The sequence below is a fragment of the Lycorma delicatula genome, chromosome 1 (genome assembly GCF_047948215.1).
Source record: "Lycorma delicatula isolate Av1 chromosome 1, ASM4794821v1, whole genome shotgun sequence".
In the NCBI taxonomy this organism is placed as follows: Eukaryota; Metazoa; Arthropoda; class Insecta; order Hemiptera; family Fulgoridae; genus Lycorma; species Lycorma delicatula.
The window spans coordinates 270,995,970-271,017,912 of NC_134455.1; the positions used below are offsets into that span (position 1 = coordinate 270,995,970).

General features: G+C 29.7%; 1 protein-coding gene across 1 annotated transcript in view; it reads right to left on the reverse strand.

The window, feature by feature from the left end:
* Positions 1 to 21,943, reverse strand: part of NKAIN (Sodium/potassium-transporting ATPase subunit beta-1-interacting protein) — an 83,639-nt gene that overhangs the window by 38,827 nt on the left and 22,869 nt on the right. Inside the window, exon 5 of the mRNA XM_075377564.1 lies at positions 17,353 to 17,413. Within this exon, the coding sequence (XP_075233679.1) occupies positions 17,353 to 17,413 (61 nt within the window). The remainder of the gene's footprint in view (positions 1 to 17,352; positions 17,414 to 21,943) is intronic.

The following is a 21,943-nucleotide window of genomic DNA, read 5'->3' on the forward strand; positions in this document are numbered from 1 at the left end:
GAACATGCCAATAATCAAAAGCTTAAGCTGTAGCATAATTTTTCTTTTTCAAGGCAAGGACAAGGTTATTTTATAGTACAAGATCAGTCAGCTGATTTCTGCAGATATTGGTTTTTTTAATGAAACTCGATTTAAATGAATGATAAATGATAATTTAATACATTACTGCCAAGTTGCCTAGCAAAAATTAGCCGCAATTACCTTAAATTAAATACAGTGTAATTAATTTATTTTAACGAATTGAAACTATATTTTTTTAAGTGAATTAAACATCATTTGTAAGAAAATGATGTGAAGAATGTAAAAAAAAATTTTGTGTCAGCTTTCAGTCAGCCGCAACCTCCAAGTTGCCATGTGTTAACCGGTATATTATTGTTGATTATTTACACTCATATTTAAAAAAAAAAAATTGTATACTAAATTGAAGTTTAAATTTTTCTGCACATGATAACACGTGGTTGCCTGTAAAAAAAATGGCTGCAAGTAGTGGTTGCCATAACATGAATTAATTACTTTCAGTCAGGATGAATGTGAACGAGAGAGAAGGAATATACGCACTGCTTCATGATGAAAACAAGAACACAGCGCGACTATTGTCTACAGAAAAAATTAACTTCAATTTTTTTTAAAAACATAATGAGCGTAAATAATTAACAATAACATACCTATTTTTACATCTGGCAACTTGGAGGTTGCGGCTGACTGAGAGCTGGTAACAAATTTTTTTTTTTACATTCTTCACATAATTTTCTTTCAAATGACATTTAATTCACTTAAACTTTCTTTATAGATAATTTTACCAAATGAAAATAATATTACTAAGTTAATTACTTTATTTTTCATTTTATACAAGTATAATTTTATTTTTATATCTATGTCAAAAACAAAAAAGAACATTTGTTACTTAATAGTAAGGCAATTCAAAATAATAAAAATGAGTTCCATCAACAGATTAAACTCAAAATTAAGTTCACTTGCTTTTAATCTTTTTAATAGTTAAAAAAAAAAAAGACAATTATAACAATCATTGTCAATCTGACAATTACATCAATTCAGAGGCAAATAAAAAATTCTAAATATGTTGGGATTTAGTAGTTACCCACAGGATTTTCAGGAACAATGCATATACCTGAAACCATGGACATATTAATGGAAATCTGTGCATGTACATATTTTTTATGTATATATTAAGATAAACTTTAATATACAATACGAACATTAAAAATACAATAATAAAATATAAGAATACACATAAATTATGTAAAAATTGTTTAAATAAACATACTGAAATATAGAGGTTTTTTTTTAGCTAACTTAAGTGCAAATATATTTTTCTATATGTAAGAACTGAGTAATTATTACACAGAAAAAACCAACTACACCTTGTAAAAAATTTCAATTTGAATTTAATTTTTTTTATAATTTTAAATTTAAAAAATAAACTGTTTGTTATATATTTTTAGTTTCTAAAAAGTTATTTGAAAAAATTCTTTTAAATCAGTTAGTATCATTTTTAATAAAATATGAAATTTTAAGTAGGTTCCAATGTGGTCTTAGATACAAAAAGATCAACAAAAACTCTCACCAAAGATTTCGTTTGATGAAATCAATTACTAAGCAAGAAACTTTGATTTATATAGATTATATATTTAGTATTTAGTTTATTTAGATGTATTAGGTGTTTTATAAAGTAAAGCACTGATATGGTAGACCATTCTTTACCAGCAAATGAATTGTTCAGGTTGGTTGAGTAGAAGATATCAGCTAATATTAAGAAATCACTCCTATTCAACAAGTTACATACAAAAACTTCAAATTGAGACATTTAATGGAAGCAATGTTTAGCAGGAAAAATTTTGCTGCAAAACAATATTGTTTTAAAAAATTTGTGTGGTGAAAGTGAATCTATCAGTGAAAATATACTGGCAGAGTGGTTGCAACAGTTGCTATCGTTAATAAAAGACTACGATTTCAAGAACATTTACAACACTGACTAAATGGGAGTTATTTATGGAGCTTTATCAAAGAAGTCATTAACATTCAAAAATATTAACGTATATAGTAATAAAAAAGTAAAACAAAGCATAACAATGATGCTGTGTGTCAATGCTACAAGAGAAAAAGAAACTCCATTATAATTCCTTTCAATTCACTACGGCCAAGAAGTTTAAAAAAATGTCGATATGCATGAACTGAAAGTATAATGATATGCCACATTGGCTTGGATAACAGGCTCGACTTTCACTGATTGAATAAAGATAATAATTGTAGCAGATATCGTCTCAGTTCAAAATGTAATGACGTGATTCAAAAAACTTCTTTGACGAATGTAATGGAATATGTAAAGGAAGCATTGATTAGTGTGGACGAAAACATGGTAAAAAAAGTGTTTTAAGAAACGCAGTATTGATTTTGGGTTATCTGAGAAAGAAAATACGAAAGAAGAAACTGCAATTCAAATTAAAAATGAAGTCGAAGAACTAGGTCAGCAGATTGGCATTGACACTAACGTTCACTTTAATGAAGCTGAAGAGGTTGAAGATGAAAATGATAAGGAGAAAGAAATGTGGTTAAGCAGGCTAATGCTTCTACTTTAAAAGATGTGGAAGAGATTAAGATGGAAGAAGATGAAGAAATCCCAGCTGTTCTTTTAGATAACATTTTAAATTGTGTCAACAAATTAAAACAATTAGGTCGTAATCTTGGTAGTAATAGAATTGTCGACTTGCTTTAAAAAGTTCAAATTGTGTTGGAAAAGGAAGTGATCAAACAAAAGACAAGGTCAAGTAGGCAGACTTTGCTGAACAAATACTTCAAGCAGTAAGTGTTTTTAGAGTTAAGTAAACAAAATTTATGTTAAATATTGTATTTGGTATTTACAGTATTTTTCAATGTGCACTTCATTTATTTAAAATATAAAATTAATTACCCCCCTCATTTGAAGTATTTACTTTCATATTCAACGTTTATTTCTGTTTTGTAAAATTTAGTAATATGCATTGAAAACCTGTTTCATCTTTTTATTAATGTATTTTTTTCTTTTGCATTATTGCAATCAACCGAATTATCTGTATTATTTCAGTGGTATGTATATCGTTTGACTAAATTTGGGTAATTTTAATGAAAAGAATTTCTCCTGTACTTCCATTACATCTTTTTATTAAAAACATTAATTTCTGTAAATTCTTTAAAGAGTTATTATAGTCACATTGGCACACCTTTAAGAAATTATTACAGCCACACTGACAGTCATGTTCCCTTTACAAAAGATCAAAATCATCTGGAATCATTGCAAGTCGTCTTAGGGATTTCACTGTGTGTATAAACTGATATATTAAAACTGTCAAAAAAAAAAATAAAAATAAAAATAATATATATATATATATATTGAAAATACTAAAGGTACAAAAAAACTACAATGCCAGCCAAAAAAATCTCAAAATTATATTCACACTAGCTAGATTTAAAATAATAATAATTTTATTCCCTACTTAATGTTGATCTCTTTTTTCTTGGTCACAATTAAAGAAAAAAAAACTAAAAACACAACATCACATGAATAATATAACTCTGTCTCTAAAATAATGAATTAGAATCTATGTTTTCTTATAGAACAAGTTATTAAATTTAAAGTTATACATTTAGTTCAATACATTAAGTACAAAAAAGATATTTTATGTTATTACATTTTAATTGTTAAATTACAGGAAAAAAATGAAAATTAACAAAACAATTTAATGTCCTGTTATCTTTACTTGCAATACTATTGTAAATAAAAAACATTTAAAAATATATTACAACTAAAAGCAAAATTAGTTTTAAAAAATAAACAATTAAGTGCAATATTATACTACTACATTATTAAAATGATATACTTTTATATACACACAATAACCATAAATATTAATTAAGAAAATTGTTAGTGTATGACAGTCTGCTGTATGTTAGATACACTCTCATTATTAGAAGACAAGTATGAACTGTCAATAGTACTATGTTGAGATCGGTTACGATTATGATACGACAGTGATGAATATTGTACGTACATTGGCTGCAATGCCAGATGCTGTGGACTTTTTGATTCTAATGCCCCCATAAATTCAACTGTAAAGTATACAGACAAGCAAAAGGAAAAATATTGAACTTCATGCATAATGACAATGATAAAACTAAAATTTAACAGGTTTAATGAAGGATAATATTTTAATAAAATACTATTATAAATAAAATAAATCTCTTAAAATATACATTCACTGTGGAAGAGCCAACCACTGATATATATTTATATATAACTCAATTCTATAAAATAATAATCAGCAAAAGTCATAATACGTGTAACTGATACTTCTGATTTCAATAACAGAAGGTTAAAAGTTTTAGACAAAAATTACTGTGATTTTATGGTAGCAGTAAATATAAAACAATTTGTTAAATAAATTGTATTCATGTAGTCTACCCAAAATAACAATTACGTCATCTACCCAAATACAATATTTTTTAATAATTTCATTAAATTATCTATAATAACACTCATACGAATGCTGATTTTAATGAAGTTCTATTGCAAGTTGATAAATCTAAATAAAAATAAATTTCTTATGAGCACTGTGTATAAATATTCTTCAAATGAAATTTACTATTTACAAAATCACCACTAAGTGAGGGTATCCTTCACTTAGTATAGTCAATTAGAAAAACTACAATATGTAAGCAAAATCACTAAATGGAAACATTAAATCAGCTCTTTCTTTTAAATTTAATTAAAGTGTTTTAATTTTTAAAAGTTTCAGTATTTATTGTCACATACTGAATAAAAAAAAAGGATAAAATATATAGAAATAAAATCTTCACTAATAAAACTGGATTTGATTTAAGAGGTCAACAAATAACAAAAAACTGATTTTTGGTTATCTACATATTCAAATTCTTCAAGATTTTCTGTTTAAGATGATGTATGTATCTTATAAATATATAAAACATGTCTAACTAATTCATAATTAATGCCCAACAAAATCTACATAAATTGTGATAAATTGATTTAAATTTGTACACATGTTCTTCTTATGGTTAAGTGCACAATAAGAAAGTATTTTTTGAAATTCCACCTCAAAAGGAAGAAAGGGGAAAAACCTTGAACAATGATTGCAAATTTCTGACTATACTAAACAAGATATTCACTCAAGCTTGCAAATATCCTCCAGATAAATATCTACAAACCAATTTCTGGTTTTTTGAATTTTGATTTTTTAAGGGGTGCAAAACTGTATGCTGCAGTGCAACCAGCAAAACCAATATCATGGTACTGTATGTGTGGTGAAACTGGTTGCACCTGCCTCTGGTTACTTGACTAAAAAATTCTGTATAAAATAAAATAAAACAAGGTATGATCACCTCCCAAAGCTGTTTATTGTGTATAATGATAAGAAATGGGCATAACACATTTTCACCCATATGAAGGACAGGTAAGTCATAACTATTATTTACAAGATGGAGGCTAACTATTTTCAAAGCCGCATTCTTCAGTTCATTAAAAAGTTTGAAGTCCTGCACCAACCAAACTGTTGCATTCAAGAAATTACAATACAACTATAGTTTTTACAAAATAAACAGGCTTTAATTTTTATTTGTCATTATTATTCTCACTAGCACGAGTTTAATGAATACTAGGGTGTCCGGGGGCAGAGCCTTCTGTCTTAGGCAGGAAGGCCAAGAAAAATGAGCTCTGACCACCTATCTTTTATCTTTTAGGTAGATTTTATAAAAATTTACCTATTATAATGGGTACCGTGATTCAACTTCCAGAAAATTTCAACATATCTTGGCGTTTCACACCTCCCCAGACCCCAAAACCACTGTCAGCTCAATAGTTTATATATATATTTCACTTTCTTATGGACATAACTGCTGTAATTTTGTGCCAATCAGTTTTAAATTGTTCCTTTAAAATAACTTGTCCCAAAATCTCAATCGAGTTTTTTAGCGGTCAAAATCAGACCACGGGAGTGGAATTGAGGGAACTTTTTGAAAAAACAAAATATTGCCACACCTTTCTTATTAAGTAAAATATCGAATTCATTTAAAGTTCTTACTACTCTTTGGATAAGGGCCTAAAACATATATAAGTAAAGTTTTTTGATATCACCAGCCATTGGCCCAGGAGTTGGAAAAAATTCAGTTTTGAAGACAAAAAAAAAATCATATCTCCCTTAACAGGCACAGTATTACAGTATTGAATAGATTTAAGGTGGTTGTTAGTCCTCTAAACATTATCTAAAACTTTTGTCTGAAACAATTTTTGATATGACCAACCCTGACGGCAAGGGATGACCAAAATGTTGCTGGAAATGTAAGAAGATGGGGCTTGTCACATGCTAAACATGTGAAACTTTTTTCACATACAACCATTGTCATATTGAGTAAATTGGAAGGCTTTTCATAAATTTAAGGTGAAAATCTTTTCTATTCCCTACTTAGCACTCCTGAAATCTACCTATGCCTTCCAGCATGCCGAAAGGCGATTTTTTTTTCAACTCATGCATATTTTGTTCATTTCTTTATAAGATAATTAGTATTTTTGAAAAATTACTAATTTTTTGTAATTCCAAAATAATATAAGCATGGCAAAAATAAAATAATTCTTATGTATTTTGTGACCAAAGCCATGACTGAATATATACAAATAAGTACCAAATCAAGGAGGAGAAGATAAATGTGAAGAATATAGAACAATTAGCTTCAACTTCTTGTGAATAAAAATAAACTAGAATTCTGTACAGAAGAATTGAGAGGAGAGTAGAAGTGTTAGAGAAAACCAATTTGGTTTCAAGAAAAGTATAGGGACAAGGGAAGCAATTTTAGTGCTCAAATTAATAGTAGAAGGAAGATTGAAGAAAAACAAACCAACATATTTGACATTTATAGACTTAGAAAAGGTATTTGATAATGTAGACTGGAATAAAATGACAGCGTATTAAAAAACTTAGGGTTCAAGTACAGAGATAGAAGAAAATAAGAAAGAAGCCATAATAAAAAAGGGTCCAACAAGGCTGTTCCCTATCCCTGTTACTTCTTAATCTTTGCATAAAATTAGCAGTTAATGATATTAAAGAACAGTTTAGATCTGGAGTAATAGTACAAGGAGAAAAGATAACGATTGTACGATTTGCTGATGATAGTAATTCTAGCCAACAGTAAGAAAGATTTAGAAGTAATAATGAATAGCATGGATGAAGTCGTACGTAAGAAAATAAACAAGAACATTACACAAAAGTAATGAAATCTAGTAGAAATAATGTAGATGGAGTATATGAATAGCAAGAGAAAAAATCTTGGAGGTAGAAAAATTTTGTTATTTCAGAAGTAGAATTAGTAAAGATGGATAAAGCAGGAACGATGTAAAATGCCGAATAGCACAGGTAAAATGAGCTTTGAGTCAGAAATATAATTTGCTTACATCAAAATTTAATTTAAACACCAGGAAAACATTTTTGAAAGTATATTTTTAGAGCGTAGATTTATATGGAAGTGAGAAACTTTAACGATCGGAGTACCTGAGAAGAAAAAATTAGAAGCTTTTGAAATCTGGTGCTATAGGAGAATGTTAAAAATCAGATGGGTAGATAAGTGACAAATGAATAGGTATTGCTGCAAATTAATGAAGAAAGAACCATTTGGAAAAATATAATTAAAAGAAGAGACAGATTTATAGGCCACATATTAAGGATTCCTGGAATAGTTACTTTAATGTTGGAGGGACAGGTAGAAGGGAAAATTATCCAGGCAGGCAACGTTTGGATTATGTAAAACAAATTGTTAGGGATGTGGATGTACGATGTTGGGGATATACTGAAAAATGAAATGACTGGAATTAGGTAGGGAATGCCACACATCTCAGGAATGGTCAAACTGAGAATGTACAAGACACTTCATTTACACTCATACACATCATCCTCATTCATCCTCTGAAGTATTATCTAAACGGTAGTTACTGGAGGCTAAACAGTAAAAGAAAGAAAGGTAGGGAATCTTGGAGAGCTGCATCAAACCAGTCAAATAACTGAAGACAGAAAAAAATTGAACTGAAAACTTCATTTTCAATTCAACTCCGATCGTTAAAGTTTCTCACTTCCATATAAATCTACGCTCTAAAAGTATACTTTCAAAAATGTTTTCCTGATGTTTAAATTAAATTTTGATGTAAGCAAATTATATTTCTGACTCAAAGCTCGTTTTGCCTGTGCTATTCGGCAGTTTACATTGTTCCTGCTTCATCCATCTTTAGTAATTCTACTTCTGAAATAACAAAATTTTTCTTCCTCCATGATTTTTTCTCTTGCTATTCTTATACTCCATCTACATTAATTCTACTACATTTCATTACTTTTGTGTAATGTTCTTGTTTATTTTCATGCGGTAGTTCTTACGTAGGACTTCATCGATGCCATTCATTATTTCTTCAACATCTTTTTAACTCTTGGCTAGAATTACTATATCATCAGCAAATCGTGGCATCTTTATCTTTTCATGTTGCACTGATACTCCGGATCTAAATTGTTATTTAACATAATTAACTGCTAGTTCTAAGTAAAGATTAAAAAGTAACGGGGATAGGGAACATCCTCCCCATTTTAATACTGCTTTTTTCTTATGCTCTTCAATTATTACTGTTACAATTTGCTTCTTTAAATGTTAGCAATTGTTCTTCTATCTGTACTGGAACCTTAAACTTTATAAAATGCTGAACATTTTATTCCAGTCTACATTATTAAATGCCTTTTTTAAGTCTATAAATGCCATGTACGTCGATTTTTTTTTCTTTAATCTTCCTTCTACTACTACTTTGAGCGCTAAAATTGCTTCCTTTGTCCCTGTAATTTTCCTGAAAATTACACTTCTTCCACTCTCCTCTCAATTCTTCTATACAGAATTCTAGTTAAGATTTTTGTTGGAAGAGTATTTAAGCTAATTTTTCTGTATTCTTTACATTTATCTGCTCTTGCTTTCTTTGGTATCATGACAATAACACTCTTTTTGAAGTCTGATTGAGCTTCCCCTTTTTTGTAAATATTTCACACCAGTTTGTATAATTTATCTATTGCTTCAATCACCTGCATTGTGCAGTAATTCTGCAGGTATTTCAGGAGCCTTTCTGCCATTCAAATCTTTTAATGCTCTATTAAATTCAGATCCCTTTTCATCCACTTTGACTTCTCTTCTTCCTCTATAACACCAGTTTCTAATTCATTTCCTCATATAACTCTTCAATATATTCCACCCACTAATTGACCTTTTCTTTCTTATTATTAATCGGTGTACCATCTTTAACACATTATTAAATTTTAATTTATGTACCACAAAATTCTCCTTAATTTTTTCCTGTATGCTCTGTCTATTCTACCAATGATCATCTCTCTTTCCACTTATAAATTCTTTTGCTAATTTGCACTTCCTGATTGTAGTATTTCTTAATTGTCAATAGTTTCTTTCACCTTCTTCGTCATTAGAATTGTTATACTTTCTACGTTTATCCATGAGTTGCAATATATCCTCTGGTATCCAAAGTTTCCTACCAGTTTTCTTTGTTCTATCTCAGTTACTTTTGCTGATTTAAGCCCTTTTAGCATTCTTCCATTCTTCTATATTTTCTACCTTATCGTTTTTACTCAAACCTCTTGCGATATCCTCCTCAAAAATCTTCTTTACCTCTTCCTCAAGCTTCTCTAATTTCCACCAATTCATCTGACACCTTTTCTTCAGATTTTTAAACCCCAATCTACATTTCATTATCACTAAATTATGGTTGCTATAAATGATTGCACCAGGCTAAGCTTTGAAGTCAAGGAGTTGATTTCTATACCTTTGTTTAACCATGATATAATCTATCTCATACCTTGCAGTATCACCAGACTTTTTCCATGTGTGCATTCTCTATTATGATTTTTAAACTGGGTGTTGGATATTACTAAATTATATTTCTTGCAAAGCTCAGTAAGTCGGCTCCTTTTTCATTCCTTTTGTCAAGCCTGTATTCACCCACAATATTTCCTTCCTTGCCTTTTCCAATGCTTGCATTCCAATCTCCGACTATTATTAAATTTTCATCCCCTTTTATGTGTTTAATTACTTCATCAATTTCTTCGTATACACACTCTATGTCATCATCATCATGGGCACTTGTAGGCATGTAGATATTTAAGAATCATGGTTTTGATTTTATCCTTATTACAGTGATTTTATCGCTAAGCTTTTTTAAATACTCTACTCTCTTCCCTATCTTCTTGTTCATTATGAAACCTAATCCTGGCTGGCCTTTATTTGAATCTGAGTTAATTATTCTAAAATTACCTTACCAAAAGTCATTTTCCTTTTCCCACCAAAAAACTCCTACTACATCTACATTTAATCTATCCATTTCCCTCTTTAAATTTTCTAACCTACCAACCTTATTTAGACTTCTAACATTCCACGCTCTGACTCGTAGAATGTTATTTTTTAATTTTCTGGTGGCCCCTTCCTTAGTAGTCCCCACCTTTAAATCTGAACGGGAGACCAGTTTACCTCCAGAATATTTTACCAAGGAAGGCCCCTCCATCTTTGTAACATGAAAATGCAGAGTTACATTTTCTTGGAAAAAAGCAGCTGTAGTTTTCCATTGCTTTCAGCTGCGCAGTACTCAGAAGATTGAATGATGTTGATATGGCTGTTTAAGTCCTCCTGACCTACACCCTTAACAACTTCTGAAAGAGCTGCTGTCCTCTATCAGAAGTCATTTCTTAGTCTGGCTCTCAAAAGATACCTATCTGATATGGTTGCACCTTTGGCCCAGCTACTCTGTATCACTGAACACATAAGCCCCCTCACCACTGGCAAAGTCTCATGATTGATAGAGGGAGTTCAGTTTTATATAAACAGAAATACTTAATTTTTCTGAAATCTAGAGATGAATGATGAAAAATACTCCAGTATAATGAGATTTTCTTGTACATATCCTAAGTTTCAGTTAATTGGGGTACACTAACCTGTTTATAATTTTTAACCCCTTAACACTCCACATTACTATCTAAATTTGTTTATCCTATAGACTATTAATAAAAATTGTTTTTCTTTTAAGTAACATTTTTAGAAATTGTTGAAAGTGAGATGAAATTTTATAACAGCTGATTCTGATTTTTTATGCAATGTTATATAATTCTTTAAATTAAAATAATTAACAAAAGAAATAACAGCAAAGAAGTTAACAAAATATCCTGGCCTGGTAGTCCACTAATGTAGCAAGTTACAAGTATACTTGCTTAATGAGCAAATGAAGCTACTTAAAAGGCGTAACTCAATGAAGCAACTATTGATATCTGGACTTTATATCTGGATTATATCATATAAATAAATCAGTCCAAGAAAACAATTCCCTAAAAATTTGGTCTCAAATACCATAAAATATGTTTTATACCAAATATTCAATTTTGACTACATAATCATTTCAATCATGACTACATAATTCAAAATGTATAACAGATTATTAACTTATTTGTCATTAGAAATTAAAAATTTTTAAATAAAAAATCTAATTTATTACTTGGCATTTTTTCTTTGGCTTTTATAGTGATCATTGCAAACTATTTTTCAAAAGAATTTCCAGTGGTTCAACTTACCTTTTTAAAATTACTATTGTTAATATTTTCACAATTAAAGAAAATAAACTATTATTGGTTGAAAGGAATCAATATTCTTACTCATTTGTACAGAAGATCAAAACCTGGTCTTTAATGTTTGATATCTTTATGATAAATATGTTGTGGCAAACATGTAATAGTTCATATATTTATTCAATTGCATGCTTTATACGTCCTTGTATCCTATACAAGCTGGAACTTTGAATTGGTGATAATTTAGGCAAAGATATAATCTAAAAAAATAAATCAAGCTATGTGTAATAATACTATAATATAGCTTCATAATAATATTATTGTATTAAAAAACAATATTTTTTTTACTTTTATATAATATACTTCTTTTATTAATGTCTAGGAAATAAAAATGTGATGTAATGAGAAAGAAAAGGTAAGGTTAACAGTGATATTACAATGTACTATTGAGAAATAAAAATAGTCAGAATCATTTTAAACAAACTTATAGCAACAGGTGTGTAAAGGTGATCTTCATTAATGATAAAACACCTGTTGTCAGAATAGAAACGTTTAGAATGTTAAACTAAAAAGTGGAAGATTATTATACCTTCCTCTTTATATGATAATAATGGGGGTTTGAGATGGTGAAATGGGGAAGGACAAAGTGGAAAGTACGAATGCATGGAATTAAATGACTTAATGAATTTTACAAGAATATTTATAACAAATACTTGGTTTAAAAACCATACATGAAGATTTTATTGACAGAAATCACCAGGATTCAATAATATAATATGATAAGAAGGTATGTGATATGCTTGGAACTGACATTAATAGTAGATCATATATTTCAGATATAGTGAGAGAAAGTATAACAATCGAGTTTAAAAGAGTGAACAAAACAGTAAGTAGAGAATAAATAGTAACTTCTTTACCTAAGAAGTTAGGTAAAGTAATGAAGACAGAAAACAGACAGGCAACAAAAGACACCTAAAGTTTTTTGGGGGGAAGATGACAGAAACAACAAATGACTAGAAAGATGACTGAAAAATTGATAGACAGAAGAACCGAACAGAAGGATAAAGATGAAAAAGCTCTGCAAAGAATCAAGTAAATGAATTACTCTTTTCATCAGAATTATGGTAAAATCATAGTAGAAAGATTTGGAGATAATGTTCAGAAATAGAAGATATAAGAAGAAAAGAATGGTACGAATATAGTAAAAAAGTAAAAAATATAATACAGGATAACCAGAAAAGAATGACGAGCACTAAGAAATTTTCAATAGGTATATGAACCTACCTACCTATTTTCAATAGGTAGATATGGTGAAGTATTATACACAGAGGAAGAAATACCTGAAAGGTAAGGAAATCTATGGAGGAATTTATAACAATTCAATCAAAATCTAACTGCTCTGCTACAAAAAGTAATGAAATTGTATAATGGAATTTATAACAATAGGATGTAGCTTCAAAGATTTTTTAAATAAACAATCTTGCAACAGACAATATAGTAAAGTATTAAGATCACAAGACAATCAGATTAAATTTCCATTCAACAAAGAGTCTGCAGCAAACAGAATAGAAAAGATGAAACAAATAAATGATTACATAAGAACAATATGGGTTCAAGAAGGGAAATGCCACTAGAGGTGCGATGGGCTAATAATTATTAACTGGAAATGTAAAGAAAAGGATAAAAAGGAGTAAGTATATGTTTCTAAGATATATATATATATATATATTAAAAAAATTTAATTAAAAAAAAATAATGGAAATATTACAAAGCCCATGAATAGATTACAATGATAAAATATTAATTAAGAAGAATTATGCCTAAATCAGGAAACAATTATTAAAATAAAGGTACTCAAATCGAATAGTTGGACTTGGGAAGAGGAGAAAAGCGAGGGTGCTGCTTATCATAAATGTTGTTCAATATAATCAAAAATGGTCTAAAAGTTGACAGCAACAGCATAGGAGGAAGAAAAACAAATTGTATAATGTTCACAGATGATATGGTATTTTAAGAAAGTGAAGCACAGTACATTAAACAGATGACTTCAAAATTAGTAGACATTAAGGCATTATAGCGGTATGAGGATGAACTTCAGCATAAAAGAAAAAAAAATTGAATAAGTAAAAGAGTACAGATACTTACAATGTTAACAGAAAATTGTAGAAGTGAAAAACTAAATTAAACAATATTAAGGAACCATTTGATATAAAGAAACTGATACTATGTGTAGTAAGATGAAGTTAAGACTTGAAGAAACATCTTATGAAGTGTTATGTTTGAAGCATTCATCTATACGAACATGAAACATGGACACTAACAGAAACAGAATTAATGGCTGCAGGAAATTTAAATATTAATATGGAGGAGTGTGAAAACTGAAGTAATGTGCAGAGACAAAGAAAATAACAAGAGCAAATAAGAATAAATGCTTAATCAGAACAATTCAGAATAGGAAATCACAAATGTATGACACATACTATGAGAGATGGTTGATTAGAACACTACTGGAAGATGTTTTAAAAGAGAAGAGAAGGTGCAGAGAAGAGAACCCAAAAAAGATAAAAACAGTAATGACATAAATGGAAAAAATATCTACCTAAAACTCAAAAGTTTGGCTGGAAATAGAGGAGAATGAAAATGGACACAGTGTAAGGGACCTGCCTCAAGGCAGCTACCCTTATATTCTCCCTCAAGGTGTCAGCTGATATAAAATGTCAAACTAATGAATTCTTATAGGACATAGTATTCTTGTAATACTAAATTTTCTACTCCTAAAACAAAAACCTCAATTCTGGTGTTATAAATTTTACGTAATTGTTAAATTCAGTTTGAATTTTACTAATACTTAGAAACAGTGATTCTGATCTTTTACATTTCAGTGTGGATCACCTTTTTTTAGTTTAATCGTGTCAAATAAACCAACAACAATATTATCTCTTTGTTAAGAATTTGGCTCACTTTTGAAGTGAATATATATTTAAAAAAAATATTTATATACAGAGTGATTCAAAGAAACGGGAAATTTAAAAAATTAAATAACAATGAAAATTTTTTTTTAGAAAATGAATTTTATTTCATGTAATTGTACAAATATTGCCATTTTAGGATACACACATTTTAGTTTATTTTTTAAAGACGACATCTTCCAGGTGACCTCCTCTTCTACATAAACACTCACGAAGTCTCTTCATTAAATTGTTCATGGTTTGACATAACATCTCAACTGGAATTTCCGCAATTGGTTCTCGGATCTTTGCCTTCAGTTCTTCCGTTGTAGAAGGTCTACTGTGGAACACTTTGCTTTTAAGGTGACCCCACAAAAAGATCGCAAGCTGAGAGATCAGGCGATCTGGGAGGCCATCTAATGTCACCAGTTCGTGAAATGACACGTTGTCCAAACAATCGGCTTACAGCTGCCATCGATATTCGTGCAGTATGTGACGTTGCTCCATCTTGTTGAAACCAGGCTGTGTTAAGAATTGGTGGAAATCTCTTTTGTAATTCCACAACAAAGGTTTCAAGCATGGCTACGTAACGACCTGACGTCACTGAAATCACAAGACCGTTGTCATCCTCAAAAAAATAAGGGCCTATAACACCATAAGATGACATAGCACACCACACGGTCACTTTCTGGTTGTGCAACAGACGCTGGTGTAGCTGCGTAGGATTTTCTTTTGCCCAGTATCTGAAATTTTGCTTGTTAACAAATCCACTGAGGTGGAAATGCGCTTCTTCTGACATCCACAGTTCGTGAACAAACTCTTCGTTATCATTTATCTTCTGAAGCATTACATTACAGAATTGTGCTCGCACAACTGCATCGTTCGGTTTCAGTTCCTGGACGATCTGCAACTTGTATGGATGGTATTGCAAGTCCTTCACTAACATTCTTCGAACACTTGAACTATGCAATTGTAAAGATGCTGAGAGACGACGGATTGACCAATGTGGACTTCGTGTGACAGCATCTTGTAAAGCTTGAACATTCTGTGGCGTGCGGACGGTTCGCTCACGGCCTGGAGGTTTCTTTTTCATTGCCGAACCAGTTTCCTCAAAATGAGATATCCATGTTTTAATTGCATGTGCTGATGGAACACGGTCGTACCGTCCCAGATTAAAATGACGGCGAAATTCCCTACGTGCTCCCTCCACACTGTCACTGTTTTTGTAAAACGCTTTGATAGCAAATGCACGTTGCACACCACTCCAAGGATCCATGACAACCAAATGGCAGGTTAGGTTAGATAGGCTGGGCCACTTATCAAGTGGTACCAATCGCCCACGGCTACAAACACAACTTTCAAAATTTCCCGTTTCTTTGAATCAACCTGTATTTTGCAATATTACATCACTTTTTAATTTTATGGTCAATGTGGCTAAAGAAACTGCAAACATCTTATAATAGTGTTTACTGAAGTTCTATTAGAACCCAGAGAGGGACTGCCTGCGACAAGATAGATTGGGTTTCACTCAGTAGCTCATACCTTAAAATAAAAGACAAAGACTGCATAAAAAATACCATTTTCTTAAGTGTAATAAATCCTTAATAATTTGTTTAATTTGGGTATCTTTGCCTAAAATATCAGCAATTATGAGTACCAGTTAGTTTTTATGCTGAAAAGCTGCTTAAATAAACAAAGTTGACAGCCAGGATAAACTGTTACATGATCATCATATACTGGGTAAGCTAAAGCAATATTAATGTAAGGTGTGGGCAATTTTAACACAAATAATTAATGATAGCTTCAGGTAAATATTTCATGAAAATTTATACAGCCATACCATGTATTTCTACCTGACCTGTGTAGAACAACTGCTGACTCTGCCACACAGCTTTAATCATGATTACCAACAAAAATCTTTATGGTAAAAGCTTCAAGTGTTTAAAAAAAGTTAATAAAGAAAAAGGTGAAGGACACAACAATCTAAACTAATGTTAATGTCTTACGACTATTATTTTAACAATACATCAAACTTTCAAATTTGGATCAAATGCATAATTAAAAAAAAAATTCAGTATTACCAGCTTGCCCCATAACATGGTCATGAGTGTGTTAAGCACAGGACGTATACTGTATTTCTCTTTAATTCTCATAAAATATATATTCCAACCATTTCATTCTTATACATTATTTTATGAGGAACTATGAAATGACTATTTTTAACACAGTACAGTTTCAGTTTTTTACAGATTAAGAAACTGTTCTCTATCATTTTGTATTGTGCTGCAACATGACAACATTTAAAAAATGTCAGTAAAAATAAATTGATTTCTTTATTAACTCTTTTGCTCATAATCAGCTTTCACTTTATCCTCTGATTTCATTTTCTCTTCTTCTACCTAGAATTATTCTTAGCATGAACATCCTGTCTACATGCATTACTGGCATGGGCTGCTAGTTTGCAACTTCTTGGACATTCTGGCAATTACTGCTGACTGCTGCAAGTATGCAGAATGTTATGTAACTCTGTGCTGATACCAAGCGATAGTGAATCTATCTAAACAAACCATAGTAATCTGTACAATTATAAATTTAAAATATTATTAAGGGACTTCAGTGAATAAGTGAAGTAATTCACCATCTAGATAAAACCTCAATAACCATCTACACATTTATCTCATTTTATAAGGCACCCATACAGTTTTAATAAATAAAAAAATGTATAAAATAAAAATTACATAAAACAAAATATCAAAACTTACAATGATCATCATCTTCCCAAAGAGAGTGGCTGATGGATATTCCTCCAGCAATTCCCAACACCTATCAAAAAATAAAAAATAAAAAAGTTACTGTAAATGGTAGTTATTAGTAGTAATTACTAATAACATAGGAACTAGATGTAATTACAAGTCAGGAAATAATTGATTTATTATTTGGTTTTATTTTTGCAGGCATGGACTGATAATCTTTTACAAACACATTCTTGTTCTCAGCAAGGGAGCACTACCCTGATCCTTCATGTAATAAGATATTATGATTGTGTAATGCTGACATCAAGTTCCCACATCAGCTGATTGCAAAATTCCTTAGATATGATAACTAAGATTTAATTTGGGTTATAGTTTGATCCTAAATAATTATAATTTATACATCTACTATTACTAATATATTTTCCTGCAAATTCAGTAATTATTATTACTCCATTTGTTATTTTAATAAAGATTTTTATCACTACAAATATTATTTTTTTTTATTTGTTTTTCCTTGTGCTAAGATCTTTACCTGTACAAGTGTCTTATACATTATAATATTTAGGTTAATTGCTTTAAATAATATTGGTATTACTTGCCAGTATGTAGTATATTATTTATAATACACTGCATAAAAAAAATACAAATAATACATTATGTAATTTAATTTCCATATTTTAACTTAACAGTAAGGTGCCAGTGTGAGAATTATGTCTCAGAAAAATACTATCACTGACACGATGTGTTAGATATCAATTCTTTAAAAAGAATTTTCTTTTAGAAATCATTCAAAACAGTTTGTAACGGTTGATGAAAGTCAGTACATCACATATGACCTAATAGCAAAACATGAAAATGCAATCTGGCTGAATCTGAAAAAAATGAAAGCTCAGTTTTCAGTTTTTTGAAAGCTCAATTAAGACTTTAAATTCTAACTGAAAAAAATATTAACTGTATTTTTTTTATGCCACAGGCGTCATGTATCATGGATTAGTGCTTGAAAATCAGGCCGTAAACAGTAAATTTTATAAAGAAATGATGTTAACTGACCACTGAACATTACTTTATATCTGTGTTCATGGAAAATGGGTTCAGATTTCTTCTGCATGACAATACTCTAATGAAATAGTTTGCATTTTTTTATAAAATAAGCAAATTCTGTGCTATATCATTTGCCCTGTTCACCAGATTATTATTATATTCAAAATAATTCCAAATAAATTTTTCATAATTAATTCTTCATTTCCAAAAATAAAAACAGAAATGAAAAGGACAAAATTTGAAGCCTTCTTATCAATCCAGAAGAATGCAATGAGCAAACTGAAAGTGGTTCCAAAAAAGGAATTTGAAAATTAATTGTCATACTATGTAATCACCACTGTTTTTGATTGATCACTTCCAATGTAATTTACTTATTTATATAATCCTTTTATCAAAAGAGAAACTTTAAATTATTTTTTACTTGTATAAGTCTTTGTCCTGGAATATGCACCACCATTTCTGTAAACGCATTCATAAAATGCAATGAATCTATTTCCGTAAGTTCACATGTTACTGTTATGAGTCTCCGACTGAAAAAATTGCATAATGATTGTATAGGATAGGTTTGTACAATAGGCTTCATATACTTATAAACAGCAGTACTTAAAGTTAAGATGAGAATATATATGGAAACTGATTCAATCTTCATATTCCTTAGAATACTTGCCAAGGGCAATATATTAATAAGTGAAAGGCTGGCAGATGAGGAAATAATTAATAAAGTGAAACTCAAGCAAATCAGTAAAATTGAAAGCAAAAATGAAGATGACACAATGATTGAGAATCCAGTCATTTACTTCCGGGCAGTTAAAGGCATTTTAAAATTGCTTATGAAATTTTATGAAACAATGCCAGCAATGAAAATTATAAAATGATTAAATAATTTAAAAAATTGTTTTGTCAATTTCAGGTATAAATATAAAAAGTAAGCAATTGTAGACAATTTTTTTAAGTTAGATTAAAAGATTTAACATTTTATTGATGTAAGCCTACAGCATTGCATGTACCGATGCTTAAAGTGTAAGTTACATAAGTTATAGTGTTTTATTTCTAAAATAACCTCATCAATTTAGGTAAGTTTATAATTTTTTATGCATGTACAACATATGTGCGTAGAAATATAGGCAATATAATTTCAATTTTTTTTTTGTTCAAGCAAACTTCTTATAAAATGTTGTATTCTTTAATGTTGAATTATCAGTTATTTGCTTCGTGTTTAGAGAACATTTTTTCTGGTATGAATAGGCATTCGTTTATAATGAGCACAAACTGCTAGTCCCTTGAATATTGTTATAACCAACTTTTACTGTATTATTCTACAACTCCTGTTGCAAAATTTTAAGAGTTCAAACACTGATTTCTTTTTCATTACCGTGCTGATCATATAATCAAACTATTTTATGAAGTAAAAAGATGCATGTTTGAAATGACAGGTCTCTCATTACAGACTGGTTGCAATGAATATAAAACTTCAATTTATTATTATTAAGGTATTTACAAATTTGTAACAAGATTATAACGTGATTCATATATAAAACAGAAACGATAATTTAATAATAATTATTAAATAGAAATAAAATGTTTTAATATCAACTGTTATTTATATTTTTTATAATTTATATTTTTCCTATCATGATCTTAGTTGCTAAAGACATGGTTGAGTTTGCAAATCATGTTATATTACATTTGTGAATGTTAATTCATCAATGAAAAATCTGGATGCAACTGTGCATAAGTTAATTTAATTAAATTTAATTTGAGTGTTCATAGTGATTCTTTGACACATTGCTCCATGTGACTATACTTTCACTGTAGGTATATTGGAAAATTTACTTGGTTTTCTTATTTCTTAATTTTCTTTATGAATTTTTAAGAATTTGTAATACCACATCTATCAATAAAAGGATGACAAGCATACTTACGCTAAGGTTCTCCCAAATAAGGTTGAGTTAGTGTTTTCAACATATACCAATTTTAGTTACATTCAACAACTATCAGCTAAAGCTTGTGATGTAAGTATTAGGACAGTACACAGAAAATGCCATGGAGCAAGGATATGCAATCAAATGCCATTGCAATTTAAATTACCTGGTAAGATTGGACAAGTAAAATCAAACTGGTACTACATAATTTCAATAAAGATATCATAGGGAGAATTAAATTTCAGTTTCATAATAAAAAATGAATTCTTATAGTATAGGAAATCTGAAATAAAAGAAAAGATCTTTATGGTGTGCTATCATGCAGAACAGTATGAATAATTTTACAAAATATCAGTTTTAAATGAAAAAAAATGACAGCTGGTCAATATTTTTTAATAGAGCACCATCAGTATCAACTAAAAAAGTTGTATTCTTAAAAGAAGTTTTGAAAAAAGCACATTTAAAGATTTCAAACAACTGTTTTGCTGTATGCTATCAGGATAAAACGTGGAACTAAAATCACTGCCATAATTATAAAAGGTGAGATTCAGAGACTGAATGGAGGCATTAAAGAACCAATTGGGAAAGGTGGCAGTAAATCATTTGCCATGTAAGGATTGCCACAATCAGGATTTATTAAGAGTACAAATGGGTGTTAAGAAGTAAAGCCAAACACAATGAACAAATATGAACAGCACGAGCTTTAGGGAATCTTTTGAACAATTTTTAAATTTACTTGAAAAAGAAAGTACAATAATAAAACGAATGCAAGTTATCATTTTGTCTTGAAAGATAAAATCACTACCAGAAAATGGAAGATATTCAGCAATGGTCGATAGAAAAACAAGCAGATTTCTCTATGATAAGGCTGTAACAAATTGATAATGGAAGTTTTCCATTTAAAAATGCAAAAAAAAAGTATATATCACGGGTAACAAAAAGGGCACACAGTTATAAGACTATCATATTACTACCAGTACAATGCCACTGAACTAATCTGAACCCAGTAAAAAAGAAATATTGCTGAGAAAAATGTTATATTTAAGTTAACTGATGTAGAACAATTAATTATTGAAGAATTAAATGATGATTGAAATAAATTCACTAAAAAATATGGGCAAAGATACGGAAGAAGATTTTAAAAGAAGAAGCTTATCAGAAAAACTATAATTGAGCCACATAAACATAGAAGATTTTGATTATAAGACCCACACGAATTCTTCTGATAACAAAAGTGATAGAGAGTTGTCTACTCAAATAAACAATAATTCAATTTGATTACAGGTACGTAATTCTCTGTTTAAAATTAGACAGGCTGAAAATTACGAACCAGAAATCAAAAACAACTATAGATTTATATAAAAAAATCTGTTGAAAATCTGAAATTGAACAAGAGAACAGTCATTCCATGCTTCCTTTTTATCTGTCCATCACATACCTCTTTTATTTTGATTTCAATAGTTATAGTTCATTTGTGTTACACTGGCAATTCTAATATCAAATTTAATGCAAAATGCCTATCGGATCCTGAAATGCACTTTCATAGCATTTCACTAGCTTCTCCATTCCCTTTTCAAGTAAGCTGTCTCTAGCGACTTAAACTGTGCAGATTAAACCATTTTTTAATCTGTCAACAT